Source organism: Emydura macquarii, unplaced genomic scaffold (assembly GCF_026122565.2).
Source record: "Emydura macquarii macquarii isolate MOO-44397 ecotype Brisbane River unplaced genomic scaffold, CSIRO-AGI_Emac_v2 contig_2448, whole genome shotgun sequence".
NCBI classification, from domain to species: Eukaryota; Metazoa; Chordata; order Testudines; family Chelidae; genus Emydura; species Emydura macquarii.
The window spans coordinates 2,667,729-2,688,461 of record NW_027132585.1 but is presented as its reverse complement, the minus strand read 5'-3'; the positions used below and the strand labels follow the sequence as shown (position 1 = coordinate 2,688,461).

The 20,733-nt window shown below is 36.8% G+C and overlaps 1 protein-coding gene across 4 annotated transcripts in view; it reads left to right on the top strand.

Annotated features, from left to right (window-relative positions):
• TBC1D19 (TBC1 domain family member 19) overlaps positions 1–20,219 on the top strand; it is a 92,996-nt gene extending 72,777 nt beyond the window's left edge. For 3 of the 4 annotated variants that reach the window (XM_067562551.1, XM_067562549.1, XM_067562552.1), the window contains 8 exons: positions 2,986–3,070; positions 7,694–7,738; positions 9,154–9,186; positions 11,250–11,359; positions 13,351–13,442; positions 15,863–15,978; positions 17,736–17,806; positions 18,832–20,219. In XM_067562551.1, coding sequence (XP_067418652.1) covers positions 2,986–3,070; positions 7,694–7,738; positions 9,154–9,186; positions 11,250–11,359; positions 13,351–13,442; positions 15,863–15,978; positions 17,736–17,806; positions 18,832–18,906 — 627 coding nt within the window. In that variant the 3' untranslated portion in view covers positions 18,907–20,219. The remainder of the gene's footprint in view (positions 1–2,985; positions 3,071–7,693; positions 7,739–9,153; positions 9,187–11,249; positions 11,360–13,350; positions 13,443–15,862; positions 15,979–17,735; positions 17,807–18,831) is intronic. The other variant, XM_067562550.1, reaches the window with a different exon arrangement.
• Positions 20,220–20,733: the final 514 nt, after the last annotated feature.

Below are 20,733 nucleotides of genomic sequence, written 5' to 3'. Positions count from 1 at the left end.
ATTGTAGGAATTCAAAGAAACAAAAACATCAGAAAGTATTGGGTTTTAGCCACATAATCCCCAGTGACTTCAACAAAAGTCACCTAGTCACGCATTCATGTGTGCTCTTTTAAAAAGTGCACAATTACATTCTAAGATTTGAAAAAACCAATCAACCCTCAGCTTCTGGTCGCTCCTTGTGTCTAATTCCATTTAGTACTTTATTTGATTCTGCAAACCACTTTGTAAAAGAAGTATAGCTCCCAAAGTATAGCTTTGTTCCCTGTCTAATCTTCAGCTTCAAATAGTTCTCAAATTGTTTCATTCTGTAGACCACCAAGAAGGGGCTCTACACACCATAGTTTAAAAACCACTCTGCTATGTCATATTTGCTAATTGCAAATGATAATTGAGGGGAAAATGTTGGTTAAGTAAGAGAATTCTAGAATTTGAACACTGAAAATTACAGTTTAAATGGGATATAGAAATCAGTTGTCTGACTATTACTTCACTTTATTGTCAGAATTAGTTATTACTACTTAGATTGCAAGCCCTTTGGAAAAGGATGATATCTTCCTCTTAGGTTTGTACAGCACCCAAAGCGGGGCCCTGATCCTGCCTGTGGCATCTGGGCTTACAATAATATAAGGATTATTAATAATTATAATAATAATATTGAATTGTACCATTGGTACTCAGTTGGTCATAAATAGGGGGTCTACTTAAATTGCGGAAAAATCACACATTTTTCACGGTTTGATAACATCATAAATAGAAATTTGCTACTTATGCCATGACCAACCCACAAAAAATGTGTGATTTCTCTGCAGTGTTTCTCAAATTGGGGCCCTGACCCAAAAGGGGATCACAAGCCCTTACTTCTCTGCTTCTACTGGCAACGGTGCTGCCTGAAGCTGGGAGGTGGGAGAGTGGTGGCTGCTACCCGGGCGCCCAATTCTGAAGGCAGTGCCATCAGCCGAGGCACAGAAGTCAGGGTGATATATTATTTCTGTGCTGCTGTTGGTGGCAGCACTGCCTTCGGAGTTGGGTGCCTGTCCAGCAGCCACCGCTCTCTGCTCTGCCTTCAGAACTGGGCGGCCAGAGCCCAGATTTCACAGTCCGTGATGTAATTTTCACAACTGCGAATTTGGTAGACCCCCCTCCAGTCATAAATATTCGTTTGTATGAAGGATATAATGAGATAAATTTGCTCATTTTCAGTTATTTGCATTAGTGTGATTTCTATATTACAGTCTTACTACTTTATAAGAATTTCCTACATTATAATTCAACTCCACTGACATCCATTGTAAAATTCCTCTTTATCACATGCCCCATGATTTTATTACTTTAGGTTTGTCCTCTGAATTTAGTGGTTATAATATCAGTCCAAAATTAAGAAGAAAATTAAACACCTTGTTAGTTTGTCAAATATTTGTATACTTTAAAAATAGCTTGTGTAATCATGGTTTTCTTTTGACTTTATTACTCTTGTGTATGAGGCACAGAATTAATAGATTAATAGATTTTAAGACCAGAAGGGACCATGATGATCATCTAGTCTGGCTCCCTGCTGAACAAGGCCAAAGTACTTCACCTAGTAATTTCCATATCAATCCATAACATTGTTTGAGCTACAGCATACTTTTTAGAAAAATATCCAGTCTTGATTTAAAAACTTCCAGACACCAGAATTTCTAGGAGAGGGCTGCAGATTCAGGATACATTCTTTTCCTACTGGGGAACGTTGTTAGAATATTAACTTTGCCTGTGTGTTGCTACAGTTTGAAGATGATTGTGAGTTATTCAATAACAATAATGTAGAATGTTTGTTTAAGATAAACTGTTTATTTTTAAAAAGATGTTAAAATTTGAGAAATAGTTAGGGACTTAAAAAAGTAAAATGTTATCACAAAGAGAATATTATCTATTTTCAAATAGAAGTACAAGTGGTTTTCAAAGTCACAATTTTACATGTTTGTTTTTTGACAAATATTATCTGAAAACTATTCACAATAATTTATTCAAGGAAAAACAGTTTATTTTATTAAGTAGAAAATATGTAATGAAACAGCACTACAACACATTATTATTTTTTTTAAATTGTAGTCTAGATTTAAAATATTCCCTATTAAAAACTACATTAAAGAATGTTTAAGGTTGTGGAGATAAGCACTCAGGAAACAGCAGACTCAAACTTAACTCTGCCACCTTGTGTATGTTTATGAGGTGCAGTCTTTGATTGCATGATAACATTCAGATCTTCAAATATTGTACAATTTAATATGACACCATTTTTTCTATAACTTCAGGTACATATATTGCATCTTTTATTATTGTTATATCTATTGCAGGATTGCTCACAATGTGCTAGCCTCTTTTCTTATAGTCGATTTTCTTCTTCAGAATCTAGAATGATCTCCCCTATATAATTATGTTAGTTTTGAATCAGCCTCTGTCAAAAAGCATATTTAGTGTTAAATAGTTTAGGATAAGAACACAGTCTTCCTAATCTGGTATTTTCCCATTCTGTTGTTTCATAATAAAGTGAATGTTGAGAATATACAATATGAAGATATTCTGTAAAGGCTCTCTGACTAATGGAGAATGTTAGGGACCAGGCAATTTCAGAAGTGCACATACACAAAAATGCAGACGCTTCATTTGTTTATGCAGTTATTATGATGGCTGTCAATCATGATAATTGGGTATGGAAATGGCCTGCTAGACATGTAAGTGGTCAGTTACATGCACAGTTACATATAAGTGCATACACAAATTGTTTACATCTCGGCATACACAGGTCTGAAAATATAAATCTAGAAATCTTGGATCATGATGTTTCAAAAATTAAAATAGTCTCATGAGAATTTTCTCTCCCATTAGTTCTATAGCATTCAGTACAGAATATCTTTAAATGAAACAACTGCCAGTACATAGTTCTGTGTTTGATACTCTTTTGTTCATCCAGCAAGTCAGCTGATGTTTTTTACATTGCTTTTGCAGGTATTACTCTGTTTTTCCCGAGATACGTCAGTACTGGTGCACTTTTCTTACAATAGCGCTACTCCACCCAAGTCATACATACGAGGTAAAGAAAAAAGCATTGCAAGAGATAATATGAAGAGTTGTGTTGATTGCCGCATATAGTATACCAAAAAAGCAAACCCATATGGACTTAATATGGCGTATTAGAGACACACACAAAAAAACCACATTAGAAGAATGTAATTCGGATCGCAAAGTCAAGCACTCAGAAGTTAGGAAATGCCGGAATTAAAGTTGCTTATGTATGTTCATTATGATACAGTCTTTAATTACATGATCACATAGTTTCCACAGGACTTTATTCAATACACAGGCCTGCTGAGGCAGGGGTGCTGTGGAAAAATGCTAGCATTATTATTATTTTATTGGTATTATCACAGCACCTACGGTCCCCAGTTATGGACCATGACACCATTGTGCTAGGTCATGTACAAACACAGAACAAAAAGGCAGTCTCTGTCCCAAAGAATTTACAGTCTGACAGACTGCAGAAGGATACAGACAGACCAACGGGCGAGTACAAGGAAACAGTGAGACAATATATTGATCAGCATGACAGGCTGCGGTCTCAGCACACCAGCAGCATAGCTTTTGTTAATGTTATGTAGGCCGATAGGCAAAGGAGAGTTTTATGGAGGGTTTTGAAGGAGGCTAATGTTAGTTTTGCAGATGTTCAAAGGGAGCAGCTTCTACGCATGAGTCAGCATTAGAGAAAGCATAAAGTATATGATCATGTAATTAAAGACTATATCATAATGAATATGCATATGCACAGGCATTCTTAACTCTTACATTTCCTGACTTTGGAGTGCTTGTCCTTAATGTTGTTTTAACTTAGTTTTTTTTATATGTAATTGCCTAGGTTTTTAACAAAGCAAACTGAATAAACCCAAATTCCATCATATGTCATCATTTTGACACCTACATGGATCATCAGCAGGGCTGTAATCTTGAGGTCCGCTATACAGAGCTCTGCCACTTGTGCTAATGGAATAACTGATTGATTGCATTAGCAATTTGTTATCCTTTATGTGAACAAGTAATACAGGGAGATGGGACACTTTGATATTTGCTGACAGCAGAGGATTCAGGAATCTGGGTTCCATTCCAGGTTCTGGAAAGGAGAGTGCTCTTCTACCCATTTCCCCACCTCAAAACTTGACCCATTGCCCCATCCCCTCCAACTTATCCCTGACCTGTCTCGTCCCCATCCCAGTCTCCTTGCCCAGAAAATCCTACGCTTATCCTCTGCCCTCTCTGTCCCGCTCTCAGTCTCTCGTCCACACTCACAGCCCCAATCTCCTTGCCTAGCCATTTCCAGCCCCCGCCAGTTCCTCATCCAATCTGTCTCTCTCTCCCAGCTTCCCTGTCAACAATCCCCATCTGCATTGGCTTCCAGACCTACCCTCCCTCCTTGGGCTCCTTGTCTAATCTCAGTGTTGTCTCCCTCCCAGCTACCTGTCCCAATCTCTTTACCCAGCCAGTCCCCCACATCTTGACTCCTCGTCAGATATGTCTTCTCCTTTTGTGCCATTCCTCCATCCCACTGGCTTCTCATCCAATATCAGTCATTCCCTCACCCCCACTTACTGGCTCCCAGTCCACCCAACCTAGTTTCCCTTCCTGACACCCAGTTAGTCCCCATCTCCCTTTCTCAGTCCCAGGGCTCTCCCAACTATCAGTCTCAATCTTCCCTCCTCCAACACCAGCTTCCAATCTCAAGTCTCCCCTCCTATGCTCCTTGGCATAATTCCTTATACTTTCCCCTCTATCCTGCAGGTCCAGTTCTTGTTTCCTCTATATTGAAATCAGGCAGATTCCTCCTTAATGCTGCCCAATACCTAGCGGAGCTGGGGGATACTCGGAGTAATGTAGTGCTCCCTGTTCTTGGTTCAGGTTCCAGACCCAGCATGACCAGAATAACCCACAGCTGCAATTGCAGGAAACATCCTGCTCAGCATGGACAGAATCATTGTGGAATTTAGCTGCTAAAATCTAAGTCTCTACCGAGCATGTATGAACTGTGATTTTTCAGAAACTTATAACTTGGCCAAATTTGGACGGATTCGCTTGGGGATAGCTAAAGGCAAGCTCCTGATAGAAAGGCCACCCCTTGCCAAATTTCAAGTCCCTGCTCAAAAGGGAGGGATGCTAGAACTTTTCAAAGAAAAGATTGGCAATATTTTTTTCAATCAGTCATTCTGGCTTTTTCATGTTACTAAGACAAAATATGCAGTGCCATCTCTGTCTGTTAATTTTTTGTTAAATCCTTTCTATTTCTGGATAACAGTAAGAAATCCAATACATTTCTAGGAGATTACGGTCTTCCTCAGCCTTTGGCCTTGTTCTGCATATTTTCAGGCAAACTATACAGTGAGGGGCAACTACTACTTCCCCATTCAGTAGGGATGGGTATCCCAGATGCAGAGAATTCTGCCAATGTTAGTAGACCTGGTTGGAAATGTTCTGATTAAAAATGTCAATTCAGCAAATCCAAAATGTTTTGTGAAAATGGTTTGGGTCGCTTTGCCTGATGGTCTGCTGGGGAGCTTGGGCTTCTAGGGCTGTGGCTTTGGGGTACTGGGGCATGCTTGATCCTGGCATCCAAGGCTGCTGTGGCATCCAGGGCTGAGTGAAATTGACAAAATTCTTGTCAGTTTTGCTGCTATCCACTAGGGGATAAATAGTAGTGGTGAAACTGACCAATGTGAAATGTACTGGTATTCTCTCTCTGGTGATATATATATATACACACACACACACACACAAACATTATATTGTGTAAAGTTTTACTGAAATAAATTTGTGATAATGAACTAGATTACTCATGAATGGTAAAATCATGAGTTAGTTACTTTAGACACCCTAATTGAGTGTCAATAAAATCTTTTACCCTGCCAAACTATCATGTATTCTGTATATGCTGCTTATTTTATAAAAGAAAAACTCACATTGACTTCAGTAGAGTCAGGATTTCACCCCTTGAGTTTCACTGCATGGTCTTTGGAAGGACAGAAAAATATAACGAATACATTTTATAAACTTATGCAACTTTAGTCCAATATCTCTGGGCCTTCAAGTGCCAGGAGGACCCAGAGCAAGTGCTGTATGTAGTATTGAAAGCTGTGAATCTTTCCTTTAGCAATGTTATACTCTCATTGCTATTCCATTCATCAGATACTAGATTAAATTAGCATTGGTGCAAAACTGAATATTGACCATCTTGGATTTCCATTCAGTGTAATTTTAGTGAGAAACGCCACAGTTTGGTAAAGGAAGAGATAGTTGTTTAACAGAGTTATTTTAAAAAACGGCATCTGTTTGAACTTGCTTAGAGGTCTAGAACAAGTTCTGGTTTTGGTGAATTAGTGGATAGAATGTACATGATAATGCAACCTATCACATGTCCCTGAAAAATATCCCAGGTATATCGCCACTATGTATGTGTTGTGTATACTTATATATTTTGTGTGTGTATATAACCTCATTATATTCAAATAGTCATATTTTAATGTGTTTGTGGTACAATTTCTTCTTTATATGATAGTATTAAATCTAAAAATCAAATTAGTTGTAACTAAATCTTCCATTAAGTAGACAGACTTTCTTTTCCCACAGGTCACGTGCGTATGTATATACAGTTGGCAATAGCTAAATAGGGCAGTTTTAAATCTAATTCTGTTGGTTCCTTAGTACAGAAAATTACGTATTGCACTGCAGATTTTCTTGTTTTCCTGCTGGATTTGGCAAAATCTATCCATCTTTCATTGCAGAGGATTCTACTCTATAGCCTTTACAACATACAGTGAGCAAGAGATGAAAACATCATATTCAAAGAGATCATTTTTTGTATAACAAATAATCATTTATTTAAGATTTTTAAAAGATGAATTTAAATAATTAGCTATGGCTATAACTCTGTTCTAGTTGAATATTTTCTGTTATTTTAAAACTACAGAAAATAAATTGAAAATATCTTTTAAAATAGGTGCAGTTGTGTGTTTAAAAAAAAGCACTGAATTATGTCTCAAAATTGACTCAATATTTTATTGTGTGTCTAAAAAAATAATATCCTATAGTATTAGCACATCCTCATTTTGCATAGGAAATAGAAGAAATTGTGTGTACATTTTTTGTTGTTGGCACTGGTATTAGATTAGAAAAAGGCTTGTTGGAGCAGGGTGGTTTTTAAGATTTGAATGAAAAAATAAGTTACGGTAACCCTCCACTCCTCCAATGATCCAGCCTTAATGGAACAATTTCCATTTCCTCTCACTAACATTTCTGCACCTTTGGAAGTTCTGTTTCTATGGATAGAACATTCTCTCTGTTCTGGTCTGCCAAGGCAATCTCCTCTTCATTTAAATCCCTTCTGAAAACTCACTTTTGTCTGCAGTGCCCGCAATGAGTGAGTCAATAATACTTTCTTAATTTTTATTTAACAAAACCCAAAGCGTAATAGAATCTCCAAAATATATGTACGTACATGTACACATTCTCTCTTGTGAAATGCTTTGCTTGCTTTTGTGGTCAATATAAAATAATACAACATTCATAATTAATTAACTTATTTAATGATATGACTTTAAAAGTAAATAAAGTTTGCATTTCTAAAGAGATATTTTACCATTTTGAGTGTGTTAAACCCATGTCTGTTTGTTTACAGGAAAACTCGGAGTGGAAGAATATGCTGTTTTTTATCCACCAAATGGTAAGAGTTATACTATTGCCTCCTCTAGTGGGAGATGGGAAAATTACTCCTTTCTGCAATGGAAAAATGTGGACATCTTTGTCTCCTTTTATAAAATATACTTAACAAATCAGGCAGAATCAGAGTGAACCTTAGGCAGTAGTATATTGAGATTAAAGTCATTGGGCCAAATCCTCATGCTGGGTTAGGTTGCTTTGCGCCCCTGCAAAACCATGTTAAACTTAGCTTTATTAGCCACTTGAGGATTCTCTATGTGTGGGAATATTCTGATGGCATAGGGCAGGGGTAGCAGCTCATACTTCACTCTTCGTGATTCTTGTTTAGGGAGCCTGGCTGAAACACTGCTGAATCCAGCCAATCCCCAGCTGCTCAGTACTTCTAGAAACTATGCCATTGAGATGTCTAACTAAATTTAGGTTCCCACTTTTTAAGCATTTGGTCTTTATTTTTATTTAGACACAAATGTCTGAATATATTTCTCATGCTAATGCTATTAATGTTACTCATACTACGTTGTTATGGTCTTTTTTTCTCACTGGTCATTTTGTCCATATCAAGCCCCCTCCTCTTTGAGTCCTGCCACTGACTTTTCATTGCACTTTATAACAAGTTCATGTTCTTAATCTTTTCTTTCAAGGTCCTCTGTCCTTGATCTTATGTCTGTATCTCTAACCTTGCCTCCTTTTGCATCTTCTCTGTTCCAGCGATGATATCAGTCTTGGCACATCCTCTGCCCCTTTTCCCACTTCTGTCTTCATGTATTCTTTTATGCAGCCCCCTAAGAATGAAGCATCTTCCTTAAACCTATTTGCCAAAACACCTCCCTCTCCTCATTCAACTTCCTTTTGAACACTCATTTCAGTCATGTCACCTATGGGAAATGAGATGATTTGGAAAGGAGAGGAAAATTGAGACAATGCAACTGCTAAGACGTCTACATGTCTTTATTGGATACTGTATGAGCTCATTATTGTAACACTTTTTCTTTCTTTTCCTGTTTCATCCTTCTTGTCAGTTTATGGCCCTGGCTGGTTGTGTCATATCTGAAGTTGGACCCTGATTTCAGGAAAACACATAAGTGCATGCTTAAAGTTAAACATGTGCTTATGTTCTTTGCTAAATCAGGTCCTTACTTCGATCTTACAAACATGTAAGTACATGCTTAATTTTAAGCTTAATTTTAAGCATGTGAATAGTTCCATTAAAATCAGTGGGACTACCCCTTGTTTAGATCAAGCATGTGTGAAAGTGTTTGCAAGATCAGGGTCTAAGACTCTAAGCTCTTCAGGATATCAAACATGTCTTCACTTGTTCCTGTGAAGCACAAAGCTCAGTTTGGGAATTTGAAAAAGCAATAAACATTAATCTAATATGGATAAATGGATAAAAATAAAAGAACCCTCCTTATTTTGTAGGTGTAATCCCTTTTCATGGCTTTTCAATGTATGGTAAGTGTGACTTTCAAATATTAACATTTTAAGTAACAATTCTGCATACATTTTGTAAATAAACTACAGTTTATATCACACCATCCACATATTTTTGGTAAACTGCTCTGTAGTTTTTAAACATTTATGTATTCCACTTGTTTGTATACCCAAAGTGTATATGTATAATTACAGAAATTTCAAGACTAATCTCACTTGTTCATGTTGTAACTTGCTAACATGTGGGAGTCCTTGTACAGAGAATTATTATTTGAGCAGCTGGTCTCCAGGTCAGAAGCTAGCTTCATTCATAGTAACTGAATTTCATTGTTTACAAATGGGGAGAGAGTATATCTTGCCAGATTGTGTTATCTTTGTGCTACGTTTTCTGAGTAGACAAGAAATATGTGTGAAGGTTGGTTTCTTAGTAGGCTTGCCAATTTTGGTTGGACATATTCATGGAGGTTTCATTACATGACAATCTTTAATTAAAGATTAATCTTTAATTCCTGGAGTATCCAGGACAATCCTGGAAGGTTGGCAACCCTATCAAAAGTGAATTGTTGGGAGGGGGAAATGAAAGGCTCAAGCACTTGACTGGGACAGATAATGAGTGGCATCATATAATGGAATGTTCATGACTTAACTGCTAAAGAGGGAAAATTACAAAAATGTCTTTCATGAATACAATGACTAATTAACAAATGAACTTTAATAGCTTGTTAATACTGGATGGTTTGGGCTCTCTTCCATTACTGCATTAAAATGTCTTTTCTGGAAATCCAGATCATCTGATTTTAAAAAAAAGTTTAGATTAAATGAATGTGTCATTATGCCAACAAGAATTCAAGAAACAAATGAATTCTGTATTTTGTGAAAAATCCATTAGCACTCAGAACTGACAAGGCAGATAGTGTAAATGTACTAATTTAAAACTGGTCCTGCCTCAGATGATAAGAGAATATTTTTGTTTAGTTAAGTTTCTGCTTTTTCTGATAAATCAACAGTTTTACTGTTGTGAAGTGTATAAGTAGCCTGGGATGTCACAATAGGAGAGAACCTCAAGAGGTACTTCTTATTCCTACTTAGGAAGTGGCATTTCCCTACCATCAACAACACAGGTTTTATTATTATTATTCACTCCACTATTTGAGCTACAAAAGATGGAGAGTCATTTGAATATGAAATCCAGGTTGAATCCAGATTGGCAGAGAGAATCTGGGTCTTCTAAGTACTGAACTGTTTGGTTACAAACTCCTTCTAAAGTTCTCACAGTTGATAATGTTGAAGTCACCAACCAAGAGTCCTTCACTTTCTCTACCTGTTTTAAAAACTGGCTCCTTAAAAATGGTAGTGTTTAGAGTTGAAACAACCCTTCAGAAATCCACACAGCTTAGTTTCATTAGATAGTAATTTTTTTTGATCAGCTAGTATTCAAGCTAGTATTCAATGGTTGCTCAGTAAATGTAAACTTCATCCAGATCTTTGAATGAGTAAACAAGTGTCCATATATCCTTTGACTAACTGTACTTATATGGTCTTAATTACTGTTGTATCTGAGTACCTCACAGTTTTTCATGTATTTACCCTCACTGCAGCCCCCCAAGGTAGGAAAGTACTATTATTCCCATTTTACAGATGGGGAATTGAGACAGAAAGAGACAAAGTAACTTGCCCAGTGTCACACAGGGAATCTGTGGTGGAGTATGAAATTGAACCCAGGTCTCCTGAGTCTCAAGCTAGCAACTGAACCACTGGACCATCCATCCTCAAAACACATTTTTGGTGCTTATGTAGGGCCAAGTCTATAGAATAGGCAGGATCCAGTTCGTTCTGCCTCTTGAAATCTATAGGATTGTTACGTGGACTATAATATTCACCTTTGCTTGCTATTTATTTTAATTCTAGGACTTAATATGAAAAATAAATACACCTTTCTAAATAATTAATTCAGAATTAATTTACAAATTGTATTATTCTAAAGATATTATTGGCTTGTTTTTCCTCATACTTCATGCACTTGCTCATTGAACTATTTTAGCAGTTTACAGCATTGAGTCAATTAAATTCTTTTATCCTTTCAGTTGCTCCACTTTGTTTTCTGTACCATGAACCTTCCAAATTGTATCAGATATTCCGTGAGATGTATGTGCGTTTTTTCTTCAGACTCCATTCCATCTCTTCTCATCCCTCTGTAAGTTAATTAGGAAATAAGATCCGATCAGTTTATATTTCTATGTGATATGGAACAATAATGCAGAGTAGTATGGTTTTCTTAAGTGTACATGACTGAGTTATGTCCCTTTAACTATGATAAAAATGTCACGCAAGGCTGAAGTAACATTATGTAACTCTATTTGAAATCCCATAATTTTATACCACAGTAATAGTAAAATTCTCTGGCAAAGACATACTTAATAATACAGTGGTTATATTGTCAGGCTTTGGGGGGAGCCAAAGCTTTTGTATAATATAGGCCTCAATTCAGAACAACAATTAAGCGTGTGTTTAAGAGCCTTCCTGAATGAGGCCAGTTAGATGTGTTTGATCCAGAGATAGTAGAAGGTGGACTTCGGTGTAGTTTGAGTTACTCTGTGCTAGAATTACATTTGGGTACCTCTATTATGAAGACTGTTATGAGAATTAAGCAATATAGGTTATAGGTGTAGTCATTATTGGCCAACTTTTCAAAGGCGTCTCAACTTAGTCTCTTTTTATTCATGCATCTTTATGTATAAAAATTCTTGAACACACCTTTAAAAGTACTATTATAAGTAGGTGATAAAATTTGTGTAAATTCTATCACTTGCAAGTGCAAAGCATGCAGAGTTGCCTGTACAAATGCAAGTCAATTTTTAAAAGTTTTGGTTGCCTTATTTTTTGTTTATGCTGTTTACAGCATTGACTATTAAAGTATAACATTTTTTTCTCTCTTTCACATAGTATCTGGATGTTATTTACATTTTAATGAGATGCTTTTATTTAAAATAAAATGGTATCCATTTTGCTAAGCATATAATTTTGAAAATTCCCATGATTACAAGTTCCTTTTGCTCTACATAAGCTATCAAAACGTTTGAAACAAGACTTTTCCAGTAAGAGGCTTTATAAATGAAGGGAGCAATAATATTTCCATTTATGTAACAATGTATTATGAATTATGTGAACAGCAAATAAGAATGTCCATTAAAATTAAAACGTAATGGCCATTTAGAGTTCATTTGCTACAGCTGGGGGACTATTTTGTTAAAAGGTGACTTAGGGCTGATCCTGCAAACACTTACTCTTGGGAGTACTTAGTACTGTGAATAGTCACATTGTTGGTCAAATAAATAAACAAACATCACAATGGTAGACATTCTGCCTGGTAATAAACATTTGCAGGATTGGGCCTATGCTTTGGGACATTAGCAGCATGATAACCCAGTGTACAAAAATGTATACTAGTTTCTATAATGATTTTTAAAAGAAATTTTTAAAATGGGGAACATTTTTAAATGTTACTCCCCACTTTAGACCACTTAACTTGCCCTTTTTTGTAATAATTTAATTTTTCACTTCTAATTATAAAAGATTATACAAAAAGCCCTGTTTTTGTCGGTGTCCGTGTAGAATAACTGGAGTCTATTATATCAGAATAAAAGTAAGTCCGTGGAGGTCATGTAGTACTGGACTTTTAATAGACTTAAAGATAGAGATTTTGTAAAGGTATTTAGGCATCTAAAATGCAGATAGGTGCTTAAGTGAGATTTTCAAAAGTATCTAGTCACCTAACTACTATTGAAATCAATGGGACTTAAGTCACCTAAGGGCTTTTGAAAATCCTACTTAGGCACCTATTTGTATCTTTCGGTGCTTATATACTTATAAAAATCTGGCCTTTAGACTTCAACCCTACAGATACTACACGAGTCACTTGGAGTTGAATGCGACTACTTATTATATATAAAGTTACTCAGGAGTGGAAGTGCTTGTAGGATCAAGGCCTTAGAGACTGAAGATATTTGGTTTGCTCATGTTACTCTAGTTATGTAATCACTGATTTATTAATGGATTGTTTTAATGCTTACATTAAAATATAGTAATATTTATATTTGAATATTTTCTCAAATTGTAGTCTCACACTTCAGTGAATGAATAATAGTGAATATATGTTTTCAGGGTGTGGTGTTGTTGTTTTGCTAGGGCATTGTGTCACTGTGTTTGCTGTTTGAGGCACTTCTTCAAACCCATCTCCCTCAGCTCTTCTATCATCTTCGAGAAATTGGGGCGCAACCGTAAGTACTTTTTCCCTGTTTCACCACTTGCTCATGAAAATAACTGTAACTCACATTGTTCTAGAAATGCTGTTCTATGATACTGTAACTTAACAATTATGGGAGATTTTTTTTAAAAGCACAAAGGTCAGATAGGTATCCAACAAGCATTGAAAGTCAACTGGAGCGTGTTGCCTAACTTCCATAGGTTCCTTTTATGACACGTTGGGAAAGACTTTCAAATAGAAAATGGACTTGTATCTTTTTTAATTCCGACATGAAGCACTGTACTTCCCTCATTGATAGTTGAAGGGAGTGGGCTATCTTAGATCATTTAAGTCAGGCTACTTTTTCACCTCAGAGGCCTGTGCTGACATGTTGTTGTTTTAAAAATTTTATCTAGTTTTGCCTTTTGTAAAATAAAACTATCTTATGTCTTATTCTTACATATATGCTGCTTTATAATTAACAAAAACAAGTCTCTTTCAGTTAAACCATTAGCTACCCAAATTTCAAAGTAAATGGATCAGAGTCCTTCTCGTACCAAACAATAAAATCCCTGAGAATAAGAGCTCGTGGGAATTCCAATATCACAGCCAAAAGGAACTTCACAAGAATTTCCCTGACCTACAAGGTAGTTAGTATATCAGGAAAATCCTTAAGCTCTATACTGCCTTGCATATAAATGCCAAATCCTTATAACATGTGATTTTAACCAAAGGCTAATTTCTACACTTAAGACTAGATGTTAAACAGACTTATGCTTTCTTTATATTCCATTTTTGACTGAATTACTGAAAAATTAACACATAGGAACCAACTCACTGAAATTAGGTTCTGATTTTTCCACACGGGTCTCAATAATTCCTGCCAGATCTGCTAGGACTATTTCAGTTTATTGCTTATAGAACAGATGGTTGGATTATAATGTGATACAGAGCTGGCAGCTTCTGAAAGAGACAATATTAAAGCAGCAACAGTGAACCAGGCCCACTAATGGGGGGAAGGGGAGGCGGGAAAGGGGCAATTGCCCAGTAGCCAGCGATTTTTAAGGGGGCCCAGTGATTTTCAAAAGGGGCCCAGGCCATGGGCAGCAGGGAGAAAGCTTCCCCTCAGGAAGGCTAGCTCACTGTCTTGAATTTTCTGCTCATGGACCCCACACATAGTTTGAGGCTTGGTCTACACATACCCTGGCGATTCGGTGGCAGTTGATGGGAGTTACGCGAACTATGCAAAAAATTTGTATAACTCCAGTCTTCTGCTGAGCTTCTCTTCTGTGCGCCGTCGTCACTGCACTGCGCCACTTGCGGGGGTGGATTAACAGTGTCGACTTCTGGATCAACTGAGTGGGTTTTCACTGACAACTCAGTTGCTCCAGATAAGTCAATCTGACGGCGGTGACTTTGCCACCGTCAGTGTAGACATAGCCTTAGAAAAAAACGACTTATGAGGAAAGGTATAAAAAAGAAGGCCATGTTTAAATAAAACTTGAGAAAAGAAGACTGGCGGGGACTGATGAACAGTCTTCAACAGTCTTAAGGGCTGCTAGAAAGAAGACAGTGATCAATTGTTCTCTATGTCCACTGAAGGTAGGACAAGACGTAATGGGCTTAACCTGCAGCAAGTGAGATTTAGGTTAGATATTAGGAAAAACTTTCTAACTATAAGTAGAGCCATGAAAATCCACGGATATCTGCTTTATATCTGCAGATATCCGTATCTGCAGACCATTTTTGCGGATCACAGATCAGATGTGGATACATATTTTGTATCCATGCAGAGCTCTTAACTATAAGGGGTAATCAAGCACTGGAATAGACTTCCAAAGTGGGTTGCAGAATCTCCATCCCTGGTTTTTAAGAATGGTTAGACAAATGCCTTTCAGGAATTGTATAGGTGTACTTAGTCCTGCCTCAGTACAGAGGGCTGAACTAGATGACCTCACTAGGTCCCTTCCAGCCATACATTTCTGTGATTTGGCATTTACCAATATAAACTCTTGGGGCCAAAGACAGTCATTTTCTGAAATGTTTGTATAGCACCTGCTATAATGGGACCACAATCAGGTTCCTCGCTAGATGCTACTATAATATAAATGTTCAATAGTAATAGCTTTTCCCCAGATTTTTAAGACTGGAATGTCCAGAAGGGGTGCCCTTGGGTTAGGGCTTTGGGTGGAGATTACTTAGAACACTGCCAGTGGATTTTGTGGGTTCAGAAATTTTTATATTGTTAAAATTCATTTAGAGCCCAGTTATAGAAGATACCGAGAATTTCTCTACAAGCCTTGATTAGGATTTCTGGGCACTACTGCAATATAAATATTAATAATAATAAATAAAAAAACTTGCAGGTCAGAGAATTCTTTTTGAAAAGGTGTGTCTGGAATTATAATTTGTGAGAGAAATATTAATACGTCCTTGTTTTCCAATTGTATATAGGCTACGAATATCATTCAAATGGATGGTACGAGCATTCTCTGGTTACTTAGCTACAGACCAACTTCTGCTTTTGTGGGACAGAATCCTAGGATACAACTCTCTAGAAATTCTTGCTGGTAATTAAAATTTTATTTGTAGATAATTTTAAAGATATTACATGCAAATTAAAATAGATGTTACCAAGAGAGGAAAATTCAATTCTTTTTATATGACTGTGGAAAACAGATTTGCTGAAAGTCAGTATATATTACATAGGTAAAGCAGTAATGTAAAAATTTTCCCGCTTTTACAGGAATTGTCAGCGAGTTAAACTGGTTTTATTGTGACTGCTACTTCTCCATTATTATTATGATTAGTATTTTCTTTTGGTAGCATTCAAAAAGTGGTAGGTTCTTTCTGAACATAAAAGAAGATGTGTATGTTCCCTGCCCCAAAGATAGTGTACATAATATAGTTTACATTAGTTTGTCACTGCTATACAAAAGACGTAGTTCTCCCTGCCCCTCACCGAGGGAAAGATGACTCCTTTACTATCAATAGGAGTCCTGAAACTCCTTCTTATTTTTTACTACGTTATACCGCTGCCTTCAAGGCCCAGCCTTTTGAGAGAGTAGGACTGTTGCATACTTAACACTGTAAAGGACATCTCAGTAGAGTTTCTCACTTTTCCTTTTATTGAGCTTTCTCCCTCAGTGTAAACATGTATATCTGTTGGCAAGGCAAGACCTGAGATGTAATGTAGAAGGAGATGGATATTTTCAACAGACTCAAGTCTTAAAAATATGAAACATAGTTACTCCACTATTTCTTCATAATATTTTAGCAGACATCATCTACTATCATATCCTACCAATTAATCCACTGTTGTTCTATTGGCATGCTGAAGATCCCCCTTTAAATTCCTCCAGCGCTCATGAAGACCAGCTCATGATGGTTACCATTCTTCCTTAATAAAGCAGTCCTGAACGATGATATAAGGCCTCAAAAGCAATGTGAAGCCGTAAAAACACACCTCAGCATGTTGATAGAGTAATGGAAAACTGATGGGAGTTGATGCAGGAGGTCATTTAAAATATTAAAAGGAAATGGTAGAATTGCTATTGGGTCAGATCCCTAGTTACATTTAAAGTTCCTTCATACCATGTTGGCAATATAAAGGGCATAAATGTAATGAATACCCACTTTCAGCCCCTTTTACATTCTCAAAGTGGTGTAAAGGACCGTAGTGTAACTGAGAATTCAAGCTATTTTTAAAGGACAGAATCAAAATAATTTAAAATGGAATTAAAAGCTTGTTTTTTCAAAATTGAAAATATCACACATCTGTTTATTACAGAGGCTAGCAAGAAGCTAGCCTGATACAGAAACTCAATAAAACAAAAAGCTCTTGCCCCAAGAATAGATGATTAGCCTTTTAGTTACATTTGCACCTGTACAATGTTTGCAGTGAAAGGATATCTCCTTTTCTGAGAGACACTAATTTTACAGCCCAAAAGCAACATAAATGAACAAATGACCTCTTTGTTCACATTATGAATTGAAATTTAGCTGTTTAAATAAATGAATATACTTTGCTTAGAAAAGAACCAAATTAAAATGTTATTATTTAATCATGTCTTTCACACAGTTAAAACTTAGTCACCTTAAACTCAAACACATTATTACTCAACTTTTTCAAAGAACATAGTCACACACTTATTCATTTTTATGAAGGAGTAGTCACATGGCAAGAACTAGAGCACTGAAATCTACTACTTACTATCCTTCAAAAACAATGATTGCTACAGAGAGAGTGTTAATATTTTTAGATCAAGATTAATTCTAACAACTAATTAGTAGGTCAGCAGTTGAAATATTGTGCATTCTTTTTCAGTCCTGGCAGCCTCTGTGTTTGCTTTCCGAGCAGTGAATCTGATGGAGGTGACATCACTGGCTGCAGCTGAAGTAAGGATAAGTTTCATTTAGAAGAGATTGAAATAGTTCTTGATGCATTGCCAACCAGAACAATTTAAGCTTTAGATGCACATGACATGCAATACAAAGCTCTCTGCTTAAAGTCTTACCTTAGGTGAAAACTCAGAGGGAGTAACAAGAATATAGCGCATAAAATTCCTTTTCTGGCATATCTGACAAAAGCATGTAAAGTCTTATGTTTGTTATAAACAACACAGTCCCACTGAGTTCTTTCTGTGTCTGATATGAGTTTTTTCACTATTTTAGTATATGGTCTAAATTTAATCATATTAAAGCATATTACAATTTAATATTAATAAATATAAAAAGCGAATTGCTTCTATGCCGATTGATACTACATAGATTTTTAAAAAGTTGCTTTTATCAAATAATGAATTTGAAATTTCATCTTCATAAATGTCACAATGGTAAATTATGTGAAAACTAGTCAGAGTGAAGGTGGTTATTGTTACTAAGCAGTATTTTAATTTTTATCCTCAAGAAGCTGATAAGCTTCTGTTTTTATATTATGTAATATTGGTGATGACTAATTATATTTTTTAAAAATGTGCTTCCCTCGGATGATGACTCACTTTGTCATCATTAAAGTCACAGACTTATCTTACAAGTACTACCCAAGACACAGGATAAGGATTTGTAATGTACAGTTATTTTTAGAAGCGAGTTGAAATGTTAGACCTCTTGTGCATGGTATCATGGGTGTATATTTGAAGTAAGTCTAAAGGGTAAAATAAAGTGACTTTACTTGTGGTCTATACATATAGGCACTTTTTTTTTTCAAATTTGAAACGTTAGATGGAAAAATCTGGAAAAAAGAAACCTCTACAGACTGATATAAAATAACAAAGTTTGTCTGTAGGCAAGTCAGAAAAGGTAATTATTGTCACATTCTACAGTCAAGTTTTCTGCAATTTTTTCTGATTTCTTAGATACTACTTCAGAGAAATTTGATTCAGTTTTCAAGTTTAGCAAATCATTTTTGTTCTTTCTCCCAGGCTGTACTTGCTGACCTTTCAACCCTGAAGGTTATGCCTCTTCTTCAGATCTTCCTGTTTGCCACTGTCACTTGATCTGCTTCAAGGTCACTGACACCACACATCTAGTCTTTCATTAGAAACTAATAATGAACTATGCAACGTCTGCATAAAACCAAAATTAAACTGTATGTATATGCCACTTACAGATCATGTTCTCTTTACAGTTAAGTCTAAGTCAACATATAAAATAGTAACTTTACACACTAACCTGTACATTTGCATGCTGCTGTATTTCAACGTAACAGCAATAGATATAACTGGTGAGATATGAGAATGATTACTTATGCATATAAATAATACAAATCAATGTATCAAATGCATGTAAAATGCAATAAAACAAAGTTAATGTAATAAAATTCTTGATTTAACGTGTGCCATGACAGTTTCACTAATAACAGATTGGAGAAAACTGTCTTTCATCTGATTATAACTTATTCAGGCCCTCTGCTATAAGAATGTCAACTTCAAGAGTACAGTAACACTTGAAAGCATGCTTTAACTTATGGGAACATTATCTCATTTTCTAAGAGAAGTCAGGGAAATGCTTTTGTTCCATTTTCTATTTTCCAGGAGTCCTCTTCATATTCTTCCCCATTTTACTTCTTTCTATTTAATCTATTGATCCACAGCCTTTCTAAAATGTCTATCATTAAGTATCAAAGGAGGAGAATTTCATAAGTGCTTAAGAGAGTCCTGCCTTGCAAGAAAGGCTGGACATAGGCTTTGACAAGTTCTGAAGAAAGCTATCTTTAAGTGAGACAGAGTCGTTGCTAGAGAATGTGCCCACCACAACCTTCCATTTGGGGCTGGCTAGCTGGAAAAAAGGGGCATTGTCCCGCTAAGAACTCCCTTATAATGGGTAGAGAGGAAGGGGAAAGCTTACAGGGATGGACAGGAAGGGCAGGGACAAGTCTAGAGAAGGTCACTTCACTGTCCTTCCTGCTGATCGGAAGAGTTGAGGTGGGGGGGGGTGTTTATTCCCCATTCAGCCATGGAGAGGCGGCCTTTTACCAGGATCAGGCCGACAGCACCTACCCCCCTATGAACTCAGCAAGCCTCTTGGGCATTATGGTAGTTACCTTTTTCCTTAGGAGCTAGGAAGGAATTTTTCCCTCTCTGCTGGATTGGCGAAAGCAGGGTGTTGTGTGTGTTTTTTTGTTTTTTTGTTTTTTGCCTTCCCACAGCTAGTCTGGGACCCAGTGGGGTGAAGCAGGGGGGTTAGGTTATTAATGTTGCAACTTAGCATGTAAAACTCATCACAGATGTGCAGTGCAGGTACTTGTTACGGAAGGGATATCATCAGATAAAAAGTTCCAGAGCGGTAGCCGTGTTAGTCTGTTTACAGCAAAAACAACGAGAGTCCTGTAGCACTTTAAAGACTAACAAATTTAATTTCTGCAGGCATAAGCTTTCGTGGGCTGCAACCCACTTCGTCAGCTGCAAGGAATAGAAATCAGATAGGAACAACAATAGGGAGGGTAGGTGGTGTTGTTTCTTACCCTTGGATGTATATATATACCCCCTATCTGATTTCTATTTTTTGCATCTGACGAAGTGGGTTGCAGTCCACGAAAGCTTATGCCTGCAGAAATTAAATTTGTTAGTCTTTAAAGTGCTACAGGACTCTCGTTGTTGTTATCAGATAAAGAGATTTGGAAAAGGATTTGAAGGAAAGCATCCTCTAAGGGGGTTTTGGGGCCCATACGTCTCCTATGGTGAGGAGCTGACCCTTCTTTTCCTAGCCCTATTAAGGGGACCTTCTTTTCCTAGCCCCAAGTGAGGAAGAGGGCTTGGGTCTCCTATGTCTGGAACAGTTAGGAGCCGACTCCCCTTCTTTTATAGCCCCCCCTCCCACTTTCT